The sequence below is a fragment of the Cajanus cajan genome, chromosome 2 (assembly GCF_000230855.2).
Source record: "Cajanus cajan strain Asha chromosome 2, NIPB_CcT2T_4, whole genome shotgun sequence".
In the NCBI taxonomy this organism is placed as follows: Eukaryota; Viridiplantae; Streptophyta; class Magnoliopsida; order Fabales; family Fabaceae; genus Cajanus; species Cajanus cajan.
Window position 1 is genome coordinate 43,020,906 of NC_138518.1, and position 21,858 is coordinate 43,042,763.

Consider the following 21,858-nt stretch of genomic DNA (forward strand, 5'->3'; position numbering starts at 1 on the left):
GACGGCCGCCATTGAGAACCTTACTGCGCTTCCTTGCCCGCTGGATTGCAAGCTCGTCCTGTCGCTTGCGAATTCGGCGTACAAGGAGAGGGCCCTGGAGAGTGAGTATCTCGTCCTCTTTAGATTGTTAGGGTTTGTAAAACCTTCTTTTGCTGATGTGTTTTATTTTCTGTGTTTGCAGGCATAATGGCCAAGAGCAAGTGGCGTGAGCTAAAGCACCGCTTCAATGTTGCCGAGTTCGAGGTCCCCGAGCCTCAGGAGGAGGAGATTTCCCCCTTGAGGCTCAACCGAAAAAGAAAGAGGGGCGAGAAAGAGGTCGGGGAGACCTCTGCCCGTCGTGGCACAGAGGAGGTGACTTCTAAGGCTGATGACGTCGACGCAATCGACCTCACTGGGAGCCCTCTGGCTGGGGAGGCTCCCCAAATGGCCGTTGCGGCTACTGCTGGGCAAGTTGCTCCCTCTTCCGAGGTGAGTGTCTTGTTTTCTTTAACATGTCTTCTATGTTGGTTTTGCTTGATTTATTGAGGCGCTATCGCTCTTTACAGGTAGGGGTGGCCGTCAAGGTGGGGGCTCCAGTTGTTGAGCAAGTCGCCCAGGTCGCCGTGGTGAGTACCTCGCTCTTCTTTTTTCCTTCTATCTTGTACGCTGCTCTTTTGCTTTTTGTCATGGAGCCAATTTTTGCAGGCAGGGGACGCTGCCGAGACTCAGGTGCCCCCGAGGTCGGAGATGCCAGACGCGGACTCTCCTATTGCCGAGCAAGGGATGCCTATTTTTTCTTCTGTAGAGGCTCGCGGCAAGGGGTCGAGTTTCGAGGTCCCCACAGCCATGCTTGCAGCTTCGGCGCCGGCGTCTGGTTCATCACAAGGGGCTTCTCGGAGCCAATATTTAGCTCACCGCTTCGGGAAGGGGCGCTCGCAGGTGCGATTAGACCATGTGAGTGCTTCCGCTGATATGAACTCGCTATGGAGCGCAGGGGTGACTGCCGAGAAGTTCTTTCCCCAAGGTTCGCTGAGCTCGGACGACCAGGGGCTGATAGACGAGGTCGGGCCCATGGAAGGCTTTGACGCTGCCCAGGTCTTTCTACAGAGGACAATGGCAATTGTGGACCATTGGAAGCATAAGTGGTCCAAGCAGCAGGAGGACCTGGTTAGGCTGAGGAGCCGAGTCCAACCTTTGAGACAGGAGAACAAGGCTCTGAAGGAGTAAAACAAGGTTCTTAGCGCCGCCTTCGGTGAAGCAAAATTACAAGGTGTCGAGCTTCGAGCTGCGAGGGGAGACCTTGCGAGGGTCCAGAAGTCGCTGGAGATCGCCTTGCGCTCCAATGAGAATTACGCCTCCTAGGTGAATGAGTTGTAGGGGCTCGCCGCCTCGTCCAGAGGTCGGGTGCGCTTCTTGGAGGATGAGGTGACGTCTTCCCATGGTCGAGTTCGCTCCTTGGAGGATGAGGTGACATCCCTGAAGAGCGAGATGGTGGCGGCAGCTGAGAAGCGCCTCTGCAACGAGGTCGTCCTTGGCGGAAAAGAGGAGGAGGTCGCCACTTTGAGAGTGGAGCTGGTGAAGCAAGAGGCGGAGAGGGCGGTGCTAGAGAAGAAGCTGGAGGAAACCGAGCGGTTTATTATGATTTAGCATAAGCGGGGTTTCCTCAAGGCAGTTCGCCAGGCGAGGCTTCTTGCTCCGGGGTTCGACTTCTCTGCCATGCACGTGGAGAAAGTAGTTCGCTTTGAGAAGCTGGTAAAGGAGGACAAACTCGAGGACAGCTCTAGTGAGAATGCCTCTACGTAGTCTAAATTTGTAATAGCCTAGTTTAATTTTCGCTGCTTTATTTTTCTTCTTGGATTTCAGTGTGGAACATTGAAAACACTACTGTATATGTATATATTTCTTGCCTATTTTCCGTTGCGCTTTTGCCTTTGCGTTTAGGCTTGATTTTTTCCTGTTTGCACGTTTTGAGACACAGGTTCAATGTCAGTTGTGTATTTTTATACTTTGTGATACTCAGGCTGAGTTTCAGGGCGGATTGGATTGTTCCAAGATTCATTCTCAACCTTGAGTTGGTCATGCCGAGGTTCGAGTTCGACCTCAGATTTTCGTTAAGTAACTCTTGGACAGGTTCGGACTTGACCTCGAGTTAATCATACCGAGGTTCGAATTTGACTTTGGATTTTTGTTAAGTAACTCTTTGTGAAGGTTTGGACTCGACCTCGAGTTAATCATACCGAGGTTCGAATTTGACCTTGGAGTTTTGTTAAGTAACTCTTTGTGAAGGTTTGGACTTGACCTCGAGTTAATCATACTGAGGTTCGAATTCGACCTTGGATTTTTGTTAAGTAACTCTTTGTGAAGGTTCAGACTCGACCTCGAGTTAATCATACAGAGGTTCGAATTCGACCTTGGATTTTTGTTAAGTAACTCTTTGTGAAGGTTCAGACTCGACCTCGAGTTAATCATTCCGAGGTTCGAATTCGACCTTGGATTTTTGTTAAGTAACTCTTTGTGAAGGTTTGAACTCGACCTCGAGTTAATCATACCGAGGTTCGAATTTGACCTCGGGCTTTTGTTAAGTAACTCTTTGTGAAGGCTCGGACTCGACCTCGAGTGAAAGTAGAGTGAATTGTACGAAGGTTCAAACTCGACCGTGAATGAAAGCGAAATAAGTTGGGCCGAGGTTTGAATTTGGCCTCGGTGCAAAGTAAAATAAGTGATGTTAAGGTTCGAACTCGACCTCTATTTAGCGTTAAACGTTTTATGGTAAAATGATGCGAAACTATGAAGATATGAGTTGAACAGAATGAGTCATTTTATTGATTGTGTAAGTGTGCCTCGTTAAAAACCCTCTCAGCCAAAACCCATTTTTCTATTTTTTGGGATAAAAGACTAAGGCGGGAAAAGAGTGCACAACTCATTCATACAAAATTAGCTGGAATAGAACTTGATATACGCAGCATTCCGAGTTCGCGGTATTGGTTCTCCGTCGTGTTCTTGTAGTCGGAGATTGCAGGCTTCTTCGTGGATTTGAGCTTTGTCTCCGAGCTCGCTAACGGGGCTCCGCCTTTCATTACGGGGATCGGTCCTCGGGCCGAGGTCAGTGGCCTCCATGTGGGTGATGTGAGCCACTGTAGGGGGATCACCCTTGCATCGGCCGTCAGATGAGGTGATTTTCAGGCTTTCGGTGTAGCATTGCCGGGCCGTCTTTTGATTTGCTTTGACAGAAATAATCTTCCCATTACTCCCTAGGAATTTCATGGTAAGGTGTGGGGTAGATACCACTGCTCCGAGTTGATTTAAGGTCGACCTCCCGATGATTATGTTGTAGGAGGTGTTGGCTTCCACGAGGAGGTATCGGACCATGATCCGCCTCGTGTCTGGAAAGGTCTCGAAAGTTGTCAGCAAGTCCACGTATCTGCGAGTATGCACTCGCTCTCTGGGGAAACCAACTAGGGGCTCCGTGTGAGGTTAGATGAGAGAATGAGGGACGTCTGACCTGAGGAACATTGGCCAATACAGGACGTCGGCCGAACTCCCTTGGTCGATAAGTGTCTTTTGGACCTCCCAGTTGGCTACTTCCACGACGATGACCATGGGGTCATCTTGGTTAGGGCTGACACCAGCGTAGTCCTCGTCGGAGAAGGAGATCGGCGATGAGCTCTGGTGTGATGCTGAGGTACTGAAGTGGACGCTGTTGATATTGCGCAGGTGTCTTTTTTGGGCCGAGCTACTGGCACCCCCTCCTACGAAACCACCTGCAATCGTGTTGATTACTCCCCGTAAGGGAGCTGATCCCGTTTCTTGGCTTACCTCGGCTTGCATTATTCCACCAGAATTTTGCTGAGAGTCAGAGGGTTGGTCCGTGCAAGCTCCTGAACCACGTCCTCTACCTCATCCTCGTCCGCCATAGCCTCCTCGGTGACCCTGTTGTCGCTGGACATATTGGCCGAGGTGGCCTGCTTGGATGAGTTCTTCAATGCAGTCTCGGAGTGTGTGGCACTCCTTAGAGGTGTGGTCGTGGTTCCTGTGGTATCGACAGTGCTTGGATTTGTCGGCACTGTTGGGGGTGTGACCTGGTGGTGGCAGGGTGAGCAGGTTGCTGTTACTGGCTTCCTCCAGGATGTGAACTCTGGGCGTGTTCAGGGGAGTGTAGAAGTCGTACCGTCCCCCCTTGCCTGTCCTAGCAGTTTTCTTGAACTGACTGTCATTGGTGACCTTCATCTTGTCTTTATGGCCACTGTCAGTTTTTGCTTGCGACTTCCCGCGGACCTGGTCGCGGAAGGCGGAGTGTTCTTCCATTTGGATATACCCCGCAACTCAGGCACGGAGCTCGTCCATGTCGCGAGGGGGTTCTCGACACAAGCTGTCGATGAAAGGTCCGGGCCTGAGTGCCATGAGCATGGCGTGTAGGGCGACCCCAAGGTTTAGGTTTCGAATGTTCATCGAGATGTTGGAAAAGCGTTCCATGAATGCTCGCAGGGGTTCGTCGTCGCCTTGCATGAGGTTGGCCAGAGCAGCCGAAGTCATGTGGTGAGGTCGGCTTGTGGCGTATTGCGCCGTAAACTGCCTAATCAGGGTGTTGAAGTTGTCGATTGACTCGGCGGGTAACTGGGTATACCAATTGAGCGCAGCCCCCTTGAGCGAGGTTGGGAAGACCCTACATAAAATAGCATCATTATTAGTGTAGAGATTTACCTGTGTAGTGTACAGGTCGATGTGCTCGTCGGGGTCTGTCGTGCTGTCGTAACGATCGAGATGGAGAGGCTTCCATCCGCGGGGGAGTGGAGTCTCCATGATGCCATCCACAAAAGGATGACGGTGAAAGGTTTCTTGACCCTCTGTGACATGAGTGGGGGCCCTACTAACGTCTTGGGCCGACTTGTGCATCGGTGCATGAGACCGATGCATGGTGGGTCGTGGAGTCGGTGCCCTAGTTGCAGTCCGGGGTTGAGAGACCGAATGCCCTTCGTCCTCGTGGAGGTTGCTCGCATGTGGGAGTTGATCAGAAGGGCGCCGAGGGAGATGGGCGCGAATGCATTCGTTCTCAGCGCGCAGCGCCGCTTGGTCAGCTTCATTAGCAGCACGCATCGCTGCGAGATCAGTTTCGTGCTGAGCGCGCATGTTTTGCAGATCGGCGTCGTGTTGTTGTCGCATCTGCTTGACTTGTTCGATTAGCCTTCTCAATGACACTTCGTTGTCCATGCTTGTTGCGTGATCAACGTCGTCCGTTGCTCGTTTGCTATGGCTTATGGTAAAAACCATACGGGTTGCTGATAAGAGTTGTCTTGATTGGCCCCACGGTGGGCGCCAAATGTTCTTACCGGAGATCTTTCGTAGAGATGATCCGCCAAGTAAGATCGGTGAGCCTCCTTCACTGGTACGCTGGGGTGTTCCAAGATGGGGGTGTTACCTGCAAAAGAGACTTCGATGCTAAAGTTAGAGTTTGTATGAGTATAAGTCTCGTATAAATAATGCACGTACCTTGGTGTGTATTTGGGTTGCGTTGGGCCTTGGGCCTGAGATCAGTTATGATATGATTAGATAGCGGATCTCGTCTGGAGCGAGTCCCTTGAGATCAACTATGATCTGCTTAAATATCGAGCTGACGTCACACAGCACGTGTCCGAGGTCATTTCTCGCTGTGATGCCGAGCTCGAGCTCGGCATGACTATACGGATAGTACACATACCTTCGTTGGAAGTTGCGAAGATACCCTTTTAGAATAGAAGCCAACCATCCAAGACTAGTCAAATTTATTTGTGAATACAGGGATGCTAAAATGAATATTAACTCATGTTCTTATTATAAGACACTTATAATTAAATTATGAATATTAATATAGGCAGTTATTATTTTAGTTGGTTTTATAAAAATATATGATGATGTATTTTCCTCATTTACAATAACTATAATTTTAACATTTGAAAATATTTTAAAATGAGTGACGTTCTCACTTTTTAATGTAATATTAATATATATATTTTAGTTTGTACCCTCATATATTATTCAACAACCACAACTAAAAAAATTTAGAGAATAGACTATTGTAGTTAAAAAAAAAAAAAAATCAAAAAATGATATCTTTATTATAGAGATGATAATGCAGATTAAACCTAGTAGGTCGACCCACTTATTTTTGTGGGTTAGGTTGAGAAAATAAATTCACCAACTCACCCATCAACTCAATGTGTGAACTCGCAAACTCACATTATTTTATTTTGTGTTTTTAAAAGATACATTTGTAATGAATTTATATTGGATTAGTGTTTTTATTTTATAGCTTAAACTTCTCTTTCTAGGTAATTATTATCATTTTATATTAAATAGAAATATATTATTTTAATCACACGTATTTTACTAGTACATTTTCATATATAGTGTTTGATTTTAATAGAAATATATATTATTTTTACCTTTTGCATGAAAAATTATAACCCTTCTAATCAATTTCATAAATAATAATAAAATTATAGGTTGAACTCATAATGCATATTGAAAAACTTTAATTGAGACATTTTTAAATTGGGGTGTATTCAAGGTGTATCAACCGATCAACTCATTAGTTCTAACTAACCAACTCACAAATATCGACTAACGTGCCTACTTATTGTTAAGTGGGTTTGGATTACATTTTTTTAACTTGTTTTCTTTGATGGGCCAACCCACCTCACCCTATTTAGGTGAATTGAACCTTTTTGTCACCCCTAATTTATTATTATCTTTAATATATGTGTAGAAACTTTAAACTATAGTCATGGTGAGATGGATGAATATTAATTTGATCCTTCTTACTTATTATTAATTATCACTAGAGACATGATGATATTACCCTATAATCTATATCAAAGTTAATTCACCATTATCAATAAAATTATTGATAATCATAGAATTCAAAAGGTGAGACATAGTGAGCATTTATTTTTTAATTTCTCTTCTTATTATTCAATAATAATAAACACATATACCCACAATCTTTAATAGGAAAAAAATATGAAAAAAAATTATAGAAATTGAAAAATACCTTATAAAAAGAACTAAAATTTTCTTTTAAATTTTATATCATAATAAAGACTAGAAAAATATAATTAAAAATGAGAGAAAATCAAGCCAAAAAAATAAAATAAAAAAATAAAATACAAAGCTAATGAGACTAAACTTTTGTTTGCCGTATTGTCTTATTTGCTCTATATTGTGTGTCTTGGTACATGTTTGTGGATGTTGAGATCGCACTAGAGTCGTGGTTAAGACAAAGCTAATGAGACTATTGTCTTAGGTCCTGCTCCAAATTCTTTATGTAATTTTAACACCTAAATTATACAATTATATAAATAATTTCTATATATATAATTTTAATAAAATTATAAATTAATATATTTTCATATTTTATTATAATTGATTTGTTAACACATAAATTATACAATTATATAAAATTTGTACATACACACCTATAATATTATCATAAAATTATTAATTTGAAAAGTTTTATTATATTTTAAATTTTATTTAACATTTTTTTTGAATTTCAATAAAAAAATGGTATCAAAATGAATATAAAGATTAATTACTATAAAAATAATTTTATACATTGATTCAAATTAATGTATAAAATTTGAAAATTATTTGATGCTCCGTTTCATTAATTCAAATTGACGGATAATGATAAAATCATTTTATACATTGATTTAAATTAATGAAACGAAGTATCAAATGATTTTCAAATTTTCTAAAAACTTGCCGATTTGAACTATGCATTAAGAACTTTAATTTGAACGGTTGGATCGTTAAAATTTGATATAGAACATAAGTTATTGAATGGAATAAGTCTATGTAGACTTACTCTTGGAATAAACGGATCCCTCCTCTCTCTATATATATATATATGTGTGTATACACGCACGCATACTATTAACATGTCAATTCATTTTTTTTATTAATAAGTATAAAAAATATTTTATATTGATTTAAATTTGTATAATGAAATATTAAATAATTTCAAATTTTTTCAAAATTTGAAGACTTAATTTATATGTTAAATTTTTTTAGTTTAATGACTAAATTATTGAAAATGATGTAGAACATGAACTATTGAGTAGAATAAGTCTTTAAAAACTTACTCATCCTTCCTATATATAGAGATCCAGTTATAATAAGAGTAAGTTTTATTATAACTATTTTACTTAATAATTTATTATTTACGTCAAATTTCAACAATTTAATTATTAAATTTAATATTATAAATGAACAAACGAGTTTGCAGAATTTTGTGAAATACAAAATTCATTTAATTCTTTGTAATATAAATTCAAATTAATAAATATCTATAAAATCATATTATACGATGTTTTGAACTGAAATAATACATAGTTTTCAAATTTTATAAAAAAGTTATACATTTAAATCTATATAATAAAAGTTTTTAATTTAACTATTGTATCTTTGAAATTTATTATGAATTAATTATGACTTATTGAATACATGAAAATATATATATATATATATATATATATATATATATATATATATATATATATATATATATATATATATATATATATATATAATATGTGTGTGTGGTTTTTTGAGTTAAACTGAAAAAATATTTATTAAAATTTACATGTAAGTTGGCTCATCTTTGAGCGGTAGAATGCATATTAATAGATTAATTTACTCAATAAATATTATAAAAGAACATAGTGGTTCAAGAATTCTGTCCTTTTATGATACTTTGTCTAATAGTGACATGTTTCATTCTATAAGTGTTGAAGAATTCTGAGCTTGTGTTAGATCTAACTTGATGGGTGTATCTTCAACATGTTGACGTCTTCGTTTTATTTCACTCGAGGTCTAATAGTGATATGAATGTAACTACAACACAATCTATCAATGTCGTTGCTATATATATGTCTGAATCTTCACTTCAAATCCAACAAACTTCTCTCTCTTCAAATAAACTTGGACTTATTTTGTTAATTAGTCTTTTACCCTATGACTATTTTTTTTCCTCTTTCTCCTCAAATTTGTTGTTAGCTAGTACTTATCCAATAATTTTTTATTGTGATTTTATAAAATATATAGAATTAATTTTTTTTTTAATTTAGGGTTCTCAATTTTTAATTATTATTATTATTATTATTCATTTTTCATATTTTATTAATATCTTTTTATAAACTAAAATTAGGTGAATGATAGCTAATAATTTTAAATACTTATAACAGTTTTTTTATTACATAAGAATTTATTAAATAAAATCTTAAATAAGTTATTTGTCCAAATGAATCCTTAATAAGGATCTGATCAACGATTAACATAAAAGTACTTACTAATTTATTAGTATTGTGTTTATTAAAATCATAATAAATTTATATTTAGAATCACAATAAAATTAAAATATTGGAAACACTGTATTTACTTTTATTTAATTCTTTAATTAATGTCCTTCAATTACTAAAAATAGAAAATTCAATGCCCTTAGAATTGTACTTTTTCCATTTTTCATTAATTAGTAATAAAGTGACTTTTATCACAATAATCCTCATTTAAGTTCTAGGTTTAGGCTTGTATTACATTTTTAGTTTAGTTAAACTTTTTTTAGCTTGCAACTTTAAAGCTCAAATTGTTTTGATCCCTTTAGTTTTTTCTTTCACGAATTTCATCCCTACTACCTTTAAAATTCTAATCAATTTGACGTCTTTCTTGGTTGTTTTATAATGCCAAGAAATTATCTCAAGGTAAGCACATGATATCTTTCTTGATCGGGACTTGAATGCTTAGTTAAAAAATTAAATGGATCAGGTTACTTGCTTCTTAACATAAACCTGGTGTCAAAAACAAAACATCAGAAAAACCTTGGTGTAAAACAAGACATAAGAAAAGCCCACTGTCAAAAAATTATATGAAAAATCTTGCTGTCAATAAAAAGGAAGAAGAAAATCTCTACTTTTAAGATATGTAATTCCAATTAATACGTACTCATTTTCATTAAAACCAAAACTGTTTTTAATTGCTATGGATTAAAAGAAAGGTTTAGTCTTGTTTTATATTTTGTTGCTTAATTACTATTTTTGTCATTGTTTCTTGGTTCAAAACTTATATTTGTGTTTTTATTGAATTTTATTGGGAATATATAAATGACAAAGAAATTCTTTTATTTATATATATTAACAATGTTATTCTTTTTATATATTTTTTTCTCTCTCATTTGGCTTCTTAAACGCTTAGTTTGTGATTGGATTCCAATCATCTACACCTCAAAAAAGAAAATAAAAATAGTGTTATTCGGATCAGATCGATTAATTGGATTGATCTAACCGAACCCAAAAAATGCTACCAATGCCAAGCAGATTTAGAAGATAGGAGTCAGCAGATGGTAAATACATTTAAAATCATTTATTTCTAATTCGATTTATTTTAAAGAAGTTAATCATCGAGTTGTTAAATGCATGGTTTGCTTACTTTGCAATTTGCAAAAGAATATGATGATACATGGCACCCTTGCGTCAAAGACATGGATTCGCAAAAGTTGATTCCTTAAGTAATTAATCAGCCTTTCTTTGTTGTTTTATAAATATCAAGAAATTATCTCAAGGCAAGCACATGATGTCTTTCTTGATCGGGACTCGGACCCTTTTATGAACAAATTAAATGGATCCAATTACTTTCATTAAAAAATTTAATGGATCCGATTACTTATTTCTTAACTTAAAAAATATATAACTTGTGCTAAAAGAAAAGATAAAACGCCCTGCTGTAAAAAAAATAAGAAAAATTCTACTTTATTGTAGTTCCAAATAATAAACCCACTTGGTTGAAAGACTTTATTTATAAAAAAAAAAAGTTTCATCATTTTCTTGTATTTTTTTTTTTTTCTTCTAAAAAAGAGTCTTTATTATTGGTTCACGTGTACGACCATGATAACTCTTAATCTATTATATATTCGACAAATGATGTATGATAAACATTATAGTACTTACCACATTAGAATGCATAGTGACAGGTAGCAAAATGCATGGTTTCTTAGTTTGCAAAGGAATATGATGATGGCACCCTTGCATCAAAGGCATGGATTTGAATAAGTCGTTATACTAAGTAATTGGCCTTTCTTTTCTTGGTTGTTATGTAAATGCCAACACATTATCTCAAGGCAAGCACACGACTTCGTTGGTGGGGTTTTGGTATCTCAAATTATGTGGATAAAAATATTTAAAAAAATAAATTTAAAATAATAGAAATTTTATATTAAAAATTAGTATTAGATGAATTAATATAAAAAATATTAATTCAAAATAAATAATTAAAAGGTTAATTTTCATCACAAATTTTGCTTTTATGTGATAGAATTACAAAAATTAAAAATAAAAAGTTGTAATAATATTATAAAAATATTAAAATAAAAAAGAGAAATAATAAATATTATAACTGAAAAACTAATTCATACTATAAATTCAAAAAAATAAAACCAAAGAAAAACTAAAATGTATTAACAAAATATTAATATTAGACTATTTAATTATAGTAGCTGCTACAGTAAGATAAAACATTAAAAAATATAAAAATAATATAAAATATAGAAAATTTTATAAAAATAAATTATTAAAAATACTAAATTAAGATAAAAACGAAAACAAGTAACAACATTGAAAAAAAAAGTTGGACTGTTCTGGTACTTCTCACTTATAATGGTTAACAACAATGAAAAAAAAAAAAAACGTTGGACTGTTCCGGTACTTTTCACTTATAATGGGTACTATAAAATTTTCCACCATCGAATCCACAATTTGCTTCTTAACATAAGAAATAAATTACTCCTTTTCAAAACATTTTTACATAACGTGATGAAATCACACTAAGTCCAAGAAAACTAAGAGATGATATATTGAAGGAGACAAGAGGAATGAGTTAAATTTTGAAAACCATGAGAGGAGTGAGACTGGTTTTGATCCTTAGCTCCTAAGTTTTTATTAGTATATGATTTATTCCTATTTTTGCCCTTGTCTTTAATTTTCTATTTTACCCTTGTATGTTGGGTACCTTAGACATAAAATTTATTTTTCTTGTATTTCCTATTTTACCTTGTATTTTGGGGTGTCTTAGTCATAAGATTTATTTTTACTTGTATTTCTCATTTTACCCTTGTATTATGGGGTGTCTTAGATTATAGGATTTTATTTTATAGCTAGGGTATTTTATTAAGGTTGGAAATTAGGCTTAGACATGTTTTTTGGTGGCATTGGATTTATTTTTGGAGTTGGCAAGGCTTAGGCCCAATTGGAGGACACCTAGGTTGCATGGTCTTATCATGCACCTAAGTGTAGCTTAACCAAACCCAAAGATTCCATCCTTGGCCACCAAGTAGCATCTAGGATTAATTTAGGTTTCATTTGAAGTGCATTTGGATTGCATTACTTGGTCATGCACTCTCAAATGTAACCCTAAATGCATCCCCCCTTCTATAAATACCCTAGGCTAGCCTTCTTGTAAATACTTTGGAAATTAATATAGAGTGAGCCTTTTGTGCCTTTATATTTTCCTTAATCTCCCTTGGCTATTCTCGGCCAAACCTTACCCATTTCCACCTTGAGAGAAAAACCCTAGAAGTGGCCTTCAACTACCTTGGAGTGAGCCAAACCTAGAGTACCCCTCTCAAACCTTTCATCAAACATTTCATCCACACTCTCCATTTTTGCCCATTCCACCATATTCCTTCTCTAAACTAGATGCCACCCTTAAAGGACTTTATGCAAGGAGCCAAGGTGTCCTCACATTGATCAGCTATTCCATCAATCCAAGTAAGGATGCCATCATAACTTCCACGAAAAGATTTTTATAAGAGGTTATGTAAAAGATGATAGGGATAGAAAAATATTGCACACACAAATTTATGTTAGTTTATTCTTTAACAAGAGTTATGCAACACCATATTTTTTTTTATAATTATGTATATTTATGATATAAGTGGCTAGGTATATTATTTTGTGTTGTTTAAGCTATTTTTCTTTTTGTGGGGCATAGGTTAATGTTGAAATAACCTCATGTAAAAGTTAGTATAACGACCTGCTATGACTGTTACACTTCATGTAATCACCAACGTAGTAACAGAACTATTCACATACTTAAGATTTTACACTTACTCTACATGGATATGCACACTATGACATGTACATAAGTATAAGTGCAACTAAGAACAACTCTATAAATATCTCATCCAGTATAAAGAAACATTGAATCCTAAGTGTTGATCAAACACTATTATACATACCATCAAAAGTAGTCTAAGACAAGATTGCACTACTAAAATGGCTCGACAACATCTCCATGAAGCTTGCTCAAGCTAACGCTGCCCTACTCTCATGAAAATCATGATCATCCTAGTCCAAATCACATGGAAAATACATAAGGGTAAGTTAGAGTCAAAAAATATACTAGTATAGGAAAGAACACCTATACTACTCTCCAACATTTAAACCAACCAAAACACCTCATGGTTTACAACATTCACCAAACAACACAACATCAATATGTTTAAAAGCTATACACAAGACATATCAACAATAATATATTCTGTTGAGCTTAGTGGTGTTGAAGCTAAGTGAGTTTTGATGATCACAACACAAGTGTACAACAACAACCTGGAAGCACAAAAACAAAGTCAAAGAAGAGTCAAGAAAATGGCTATGAAATGGAGCTATGTAATAGAGCTTAGGAAATAAATTGTTTTGAATGTGTTTTTATATTATGTGTGCTTTGTATGCTATGTGCATAAGCAAATCCTTATCTAAACTAAGAAGAGAGTATATGATGATGAATTAAGAAGATTGGAAACTTATTTTGAGGTATAAAATGAAGTTTTAAAAACTAACTCAAATTAATCGATTATCGTTAAATATAATCGATTATTCTAGCTAAAAGGCTAAGTGGAATGCCTTGCTGTAATAATCGATTATTTGCCAAAATAATCGATTATCCCAGGAACAACTCTCTGGAATAATCGATTATCTAACAAAATAATCGATTAAATTGTTCTTGGTTGGTTTCCAGAAAACCTGAAGAACAAAATAATCGATTATCCTTTAAAATAATCGATTATCTGGGTCTGAGACTTTTATAAATAGTTTGAAATTTTTGAAACTTCATACATAGAGTTAAAACTGAGAATCAAATTACGAAAAACGTTTTTGTGAGTCTTTGTGACATCTTGGAGAAGTTTTCTTTGTGAAATCCAAGAGTGAAAACGTTTGTGAAAAGCTTTGTTAGAAAATCATCATCATCATATTCTTGAAAGGGGAAGATAAAGATTTGTTCAAGAATTCCAGGTGAATTCGTTCCTTTGTTCTTTGTGAATCTTTGTAAAAATCTTGAGAAGGGTTTCTCAAGTGGTAAGGTTTCTTCTAGTGGGTTTCTACAAGAGGTGCTTTCTTGGGGTCAAGAAAGTGGTTATCTTTAGTGTTGAAGTATATGCATGTGTGTGTGCTTGTAAACCTTCTTGCTTAAAGATAGTGGAACAAATCTTAATCAGGTGTTGATTAAGGACTGGATGTAGGTCACATGTGGAGTGGCTGAACCAGTATAAAAGACTTGTGCAGTCTTCTTCTACCTTATCTTTTACATTGTGTAATCTCTTGGTTGAACTTTTAAGAAGATAAAACTTGATTAACAAGTGTATGTGAATCTTGATGGTTTAAATCTTAATTAGTGCATTATTGTTGAACCTCATTATGTTGTAATCAAGTGAGCATATTGCATTCATATTTTCATAACAAGTCTTTGGGAAAGCTTTATTTGAAAATTTAGTCATAGAAAAGTTTTAAGTGAAATAAAGATCCTAGAAACTCTGATAAATTTTTAAAGGGTCATTGAATCCAATTCACCCCCCCTCTTGGATTGTGCCATTCTTTTCTATCATATTCATCCAATGCATATGAACACCAATCAACAACACATATATGCATACACCATAACTAATGTGTCGTCATGCATTTACCTATAGAGATCTCCTAATAGACCTGAATAATCTAAGTGACTTGACCTTATCGAACCAATCCAGTCGTTTTCATGCCAAAATGCATCCACTCGATCACAGCTAAAATGAGATATTAATCCTTAACTTTTGATTTCTCGAGTGTCACCAATTACATAAGGAAAATTTGGTTCCATCGTAAGGAATAATATAGCTGGATATAGGCGTACCTTGACCTTGACATGCATTACCAAGTCACATATGGAGTTAGCCCACTAACTATTCGTAGGGAACCACACAACTTTTTCAGTAATTAGTTAAGGGTTGTAGCCTTTGTAGACCCCTAAAATTGTCCGGGTCGGAAATAAAGCTTGAAGACTCTCGAAGACTGAAGGAAGATCAGCCAGAAGGACTTCCAGAAGGCCCAAGGAGGGTTCTCTATAGGTCTAGAGGTCTTAGGATAGCTAAAATAAGAAAAGTGGGAGGAATGAAGCCCAATACGGCCTCCCAGAGGTTCAGTACGGCCGTATTGAACATTTTGAACTTCAATACGGCCGCACTGAACTCAATACGGCCGTATTGAAGTTTCTGGACTTCAATACGGCTGCATTGAATTCAATACGGCTGCACTGAACTTCAATACGGCCGCACTGAACTTCAATACGGCCGTATTGAGGTTTCTTGAACTTCAATACGGCCGTATTGAATTCAATACGGCCGTATTAGTTCAAAATTTCAATGTTGACCGTATTGACCCTCATAAACCGTATTGAGCCTCTTCCCTATAAATATGACGTCAATGGGACGTCATTTCACACTTTTCCACACAGTTTTGACTCCCTCCTTGAGTATTCTGGGGTTTTTGAGCAGTGTTCTGCCCTAGAAATCTCTCTGGGAGTCGATCCGACGAAGTTCTGGAATTCCGAGCATTTAGCTTGGAGATTCGAACTTAGTCGAAGGGAAATCCTCCGGATTTCCAAGTCAAAAATTATTTTTAGGAAGGAGTGAGCGGGCTTGTAGAGCGAGGGAACGCCAAAAAGCTTCCCAGTTTTACTTGATATATAAAAAGCACGCTTCAAGAGGTTTCTTTTCTAAAAATCCCTTCTTTTACTGCTTTCTGTGTGCATATTAAACTGTCATCATGTAGATAGTTAATTTATAATTGCTTAGAATAAATAGGGGTAATTTAGTAATTTTGCACTATTATTTTTAGAAATAATCTGTCATAGGGAACCCGAAAGGGGCGTTGTGGGGTGCTAACACCTTCCCCACACGTAACCGACTCCCTTACCCGACTCTGGTTGTAATGGCCGAAGTCGATTTTTGAATCGATTGCCTTAAGCTTCTTTTTCCAATGTTTTGAGTAAAACATTGGTGGCGACTCCATGAACCCTTCCTTTTTATGAAAACCGCTAATCCATGGAGGGTCCCGCTTGGGATTAACATGGATTGGTGAGCCTTTTAATAAAGTTGCTCGTTTGACGAGATCTCAGTTTGAGAATAAGTCATTCTAGCAATCCATATTTTTAAACAAATAAAAGAGTCCAACCATCCTTCGCGAGTGCCGAAAGCCCGTTTCGGGCCGGTGGCGACAGATGGCGACTCCGCTGGGGAAGCTTCGAGAGTCAGTCCCATTTAGTGACAGATTATTTTTAACAAATAATAGTTAAAATTACTTCATTACCCCTCGCTTGTATAATAACATGTTTTACCTATTTGGCTTTTAATAACTGTTGTTTGTTTAATTTTCGCAAATGTTTGAAATAAAAACTGCACACAAACCTTTGCACACAACAGTTCCCTCTATACCCGGGGGCATGAGTGGTAAGCCATAGGGAGTGGATGTTAGTACGGCCGGTTGTCGAATGGGTCTATAGGTGCCCGTAGACCGTTGTCGGAAAGCATCACTCAAGGTGATAACCATGAACTCGAGTCCGACAGTGCGTTGGAGCTTTCCATCGACTTACGACGAGAGGAATTGGGTCCCTATAATGGGGGCACCTTGGGGGCCTCAGACCGGTGAGAACAGTTAGAACCACCTTGAATATGCACCTTTCTGCAGGAAACCCCTACCTCGTGATTCGCTCGTGACTGTTCGTGGATGAGTGAATTGTTTGTGTAAATGCTTATGTGCAATTGTTTGTGCATTAATAAATAACCTCGCGATAAGGTCTAAAGAATAATCCCCATGCATGAAAATGTCATGACATGAGAGGAAAAACCAATGTGTGAAAATATAATAAAAGTGAGGAGCATGAGCATCATTACCAATAAGATATCATGCATCCTCATAAACCATGCATTCTAGGTTCACCAATACCTCTTGACATGAGTAAAAGAGACCCATAATTATCGAGATTCTCCGTTGAGGAGAGATCATAAGTCAAGGAGGGTGGTAACACTCTGTTTTAAAAAGGCAGCGCCTTAAAAATGGAGGGTTATCAAGCTCATGTCAAGAGCGTATTCATTCCATAAATTAATTAAATTAAATATTCATTTTTAGAAAGTGGCTGGTCATCTCTCTGTCCTCACACGCGCACAGAAAATCAAGAAGATGGAAGCGCTGGAGGACCAAAATAAGAAGCTTACAGCCGAGCTCTCACAGCTCAAAGAACAAATGGCGCAAATGATGGAACTCATGCGTCACCATAATGTACATGGGTCTCACCACAGTGACCATGAGTCCCATCATCATGAGGAAGAGGAGGTGCATGAAGAAGAGCCTCCGCACGCCATACCTATTGGGGCTGGAATTATGATTAAAGAGCCCGAAGTTTCAAAGGAACAATTCCACGCCCTAGAGGATCGGCTAAGGGCTATGGAGGGGCATGATTTCGATATTAAAGACGCCGCCGACATGTGCTTAGTGAGGGATATCCAATTCCCTCCCAAATTTAAAGTGCCAGATTTCCCAAAATATGTGGGATCGACTTGCCCCAAAAGTCATCTCACCATGTATTGCCGAAAAATGGCTGCATATGCTACCAATGAAAAGCTCTTAATTCATTGCTTTCAAGAGAGCTTGGCTGAAACCGCACTCAATTGGTATATGCAGCTGGATGGAAATCAAGTGTGTACATGGAGGCAGTTGGCCGACGCCTTTCTCAAGCGCTATAAGTATAACATCGACCTAACACCCGATAGGTCCGATCTTCAAGCCTTGAGCAAGAATAATGATGAATCTTTCAAAGCGTACGCCCAACGATGGAGGGAGTTGGCGGCACAAATAGAGCCCCCATTGTCGGATAAGGAGACGGTGTCCTTGTTCATAAACTCGTTGACCGGTCCCTATTATGACAAGATGATAGGGAACACGACAACACTCTTCTCGGACATCATCACCATTGGCGAAAGAGTGGAACAAGGGCTGAAAAGTGGGAAGCTAGCTGGGCTTCCCCAATCATTTGAAGCCAAGAAGACCTACTGGAAGAAGAAAGAAGGAGGAGTCAACGCTGTAACCATTTCTCCATCTTCTTCCACTTCGAAGTCGGGAAAGTCGCAATACAAGCCTGTGAGGAAGTTTGATAAACTTCCGACCACATATAGCGACCTCCTGCCGAAGCTAGTGGAGGCGCATCTTCTAGCTTATGTTCCACCAAGGAAATTTGATCCACCATACCCTGATTGGTACAAACCACAAGACAAATGTCTATACCATTCGGGGGCATCGGGGCATTCAACGGAGGACTGTAAAGTTCTCAAATATAAGGTCCAAGACCTTATTGATGTTGGGTGGGTCACCTTCGATTCGACAGCGCCCGACGTGAGCAAGAATCCTCTACCAAAGCAGGAGTAGAGAATGGCAAGTCACGATAGGGCCCCTTCATATTTTTCTTCTTTTAGGGACTCATGATCAGTACCCGAGATCATGAGAACCTTTTCATGTAAATAAGGGTTTTACAGTTTTAATACATATCAATAAAGAGGCATTTTTCACGTATCATTCTCTCTTTTGTTCTTTTCTCTCTTTCCCCATTAACATTAATAAATTCTAAACCTAAACAGAACCAATAAAATAATTATGTCTGTAATTGTTCGCTCTGACCGGGATCCAAAAGTGAATGGGTTGAGTTGGAGAGTGATGAGGAGACCATCTCTCCGGATCTGCAAAGACTGCTAGAACGAGAAGCTCGCTTACTCCAACTCGTCAAGAGAAATTGGAGACTGTGAATTTGGGGCATGGCCGAGAGATATAAGAGGTCAACATTGGGACCCATATCAGTGATGAAATAAGGACACATGTTTCCGCTATGATTATAATAAAATCATTCTTCATTGCTTCTTTTCTTGCTTATAATAAAATTCTAAACCACATTATTTTTTAACCCTGTTTGAATAAACATGAATGAGGTTAAAATCATCTTAATAATAATAAACCCACATCATTTTTATGTGGAGGTGTGTGTGACAACTTGGAGCACCTTCCCTTGGCCTTGACAAGTGCCATCATGGGTAAAAAGAAATCTTTCAAAATAAAAGAAGCTCGGCAGGAAACTCAAAGAGGGGACTGCGCAAAAATAAGAGCAAAAGACCCGCTAGGAATCCCACGAAAGGGTGACCTAGGCAAAAGTTAGGGTTACAAAAATAAACAAAAACAAAAGCCCGCTAAAACTCCACAAATGGGTGTTTTAGGCAAAAGTTAGGGCAATCGAAAAACAGAATAAATCCATGATGGTACCATGAACCGAATTCAAAAAGAAAGGTTCAAGGGAAGCTATCCAAGTTGTCGAATCACAACACGACTTTTTTAACTTCATAAGTGTTTAATCAAACAAGCCTAAACACATAAGCCTACCTTGGCCATCCATTCTTACAAAAACCATTTTTGAAAAATAAATCCCCTCTAAAACACAAACTTCAGAACAAAAATATCTTTCTTTTCTTTTCTCTCTTGTCCCAAAAGATTTTAGGATAATCTAGTGGAAGCACGGAGAAATAAATCATCACTGATAATGGATCTAATCTGAACAACAAAATGGTGGAAGAACTGTGCCAAGAATTCAAGATCCAACACCATAACTCTTCCCCATATCGGCCAAAGATGAATGGGGCAGTCGAGGCAACCAATAAGAGCATCAAGAAAATAGTGCAAAAGATGGTTGTCTTATTTAAGGACTGGCACGAGATGTTACCCTTCGCTTTCCATGGTTATAGGACTTCTGTACGCACATCTACAAGAGCTACTCCATTCTCCCTCGTCTATGGGATGGAGGCAGTGCTACCCGTCAAAGTCGAAATACCTTCCCTAAGGGTAATCATGGAAGCAAAACTTTCCGAAGCAGAATGGGTTCAAAGCCGGTATGACCAGTTGAACCTCATTGAAGAAAAACGGCTGAACGCCATATGCCATGGTCAAGCCTATCAGAGGAAGATCAAAAAAGGCTTTTGACAAGAAAGTCCACCCTCGAGTCTACCATGAGGGAGAGTTGGTAATGAAGGAATTGCTACCGACTCAAAAGGACAAAATCGGAAAGTGTGCCCCAAATCACGGAGGACCATACGTAGTAAAACGAGCCTTCTCAAGAGGAGCACTGATCCTCACAGACATGGATGGAAAAGAACTTCGATACCCAGTCAACGCTGACGTGGTAAAGAAGTACTATGCTTGAAGACGTTGCTTGCATAGGCCCGCTAGGATGAAAACCCAAAAAGGGCGTCCTAGGCAAAAGTTAGGGCAAAATAAAAAGCCCGCCAGTACAAGGGTACTAGGCAAAATAAAGGCGAATTTATCCCCGCTAGGATATGTCCTAGGCAAAAATTAGGGGCAAAAGAATAAGATAAAAAAACAAAGCAAGCAACGATCACTTGAATCGAAAACCGAAAGGCGGTTCAAGTGATAATCTTCTAGAAGCAAGCGTCTTGCAGCATCTACACTCCTGGCTCAGGCATCTCACCCGAAGCAGCTAGGGGAACGGGAAGAGCGACAATTACAGATATGATTGTTTAAGACCAAATGTATAAATAGCCCACCTTGGCCAGCCATTCTTCAGAAATTCCCTTTGCAAATATTTCTGTAAAAACATTTTTGAATATCAAATAAAATATCCATTTGTTTCTTTTCTCTCTTGACCATGTGATTATGCCTCTAAATTGATGTTTTAAAAATTGTACGAGACTCTCTTAATAATCGGTCAATAAAGAAAATTGGAGGGGTTCCTATAAAATCCATAACCTCCTGCATAAAAGGCTCACAAAAATATTCCCTCGCGTCGATGACAGAAATTCCTCCAAGAAAAGGAGGATAGGGAGAGCCATTCATTTTTCTAAAAACATTAAATAATAAAACTTGCATTTGTGCATCACACACATTTAGTTGCACATTCAAAGACCTTATCATGAGGCAATTGCATAAAATAGAAAATAGGAAAAATTGCTTGTGTATGGCAGCGGTCAACAGAAAAAGCCGCAAATCAACAAGAAAAGGCAAAAATACAGAAAAAGCAAAAAAAATGACAAAAAAGGCAAAATACAGAAAAAAGCCAAAATCAAAAAAGGCAAAAAATACAGAAAAAGCCAAAAACGACAAAAAAGGGGGGCAAAAGATTTAGAAAATCGATCGCCTCGTACAGAATAACTGAGCCTCGAGAGGCTTGCCGAAATAATACTCTCAGAATAACTGAGCCTGGAGAGGCTCGCCGAAACAATACTCTCTCACCATACAGAATACCTGAGCCTGGAGAGGCTTGCCAAAATAATACTCTCACAAAATAATTGAGCCTGGAGAGGCTTGCTGAAATAATACTCCCACAGAATAATTAAGCCTGGAGAGGCTTGCCGAAATAATACTCTCCAAAAGACGTCTCAGCTCGCATTCTCGGGCTGAACAAAAAACCAATTCATCATACAGAATAATTGAGCTTGGAGAGGCTCGCAGAAATAATACTCCCCAGAGATATCTCAACTCAAGCTCACGGAACAAA

General features: G+C 37.8%; 1 protein-coding gene across 1 annotated transcript; it reads right to left on the reverse strand.

Annotated features, from left to right (window-relative positions):
- Window positions 1–3,453: 3,453 nt before the first annotated feature.
- On the reverse strand, window positions 3,454–4,284 carry LOC145954927 (uncharacterized). Its single transcript, XM_083069620.1, has 2 exons — window positions 3,925–4,284; window positions 3,454–3,825 (listed from the first exon to the last, which is right to left on the reverse strand). Exons 1-2 carry the CDS (start codon window positions 4,282–4,284, stop codon window positions 3,454–3,456), a joined length of 732 nt encoding a protein of 243 aa, XP_082925746.1.
- Between the last annotated feature and the right edge of the window lie 17,574 nt (window positions 4,285–21,858).

Excerpts from the sequence above, each read along its gene's own strand:
- LOC145954927 (XM_083069620.1), bottom strand. The coding sequence starts at position 4,284 with ATGGAAGAACACTCCGCCTTCCGCGACCAGGTCCGCGGGAAGTCGCAA. Across the intron at positions 3,826-3,924 it reads CAGGCCACCTCGGCCAATAT|CAAAATTCTGGTGGAATAAT; the intron begins GTCCAGCGACAA and ends TCTGACTCTCAG.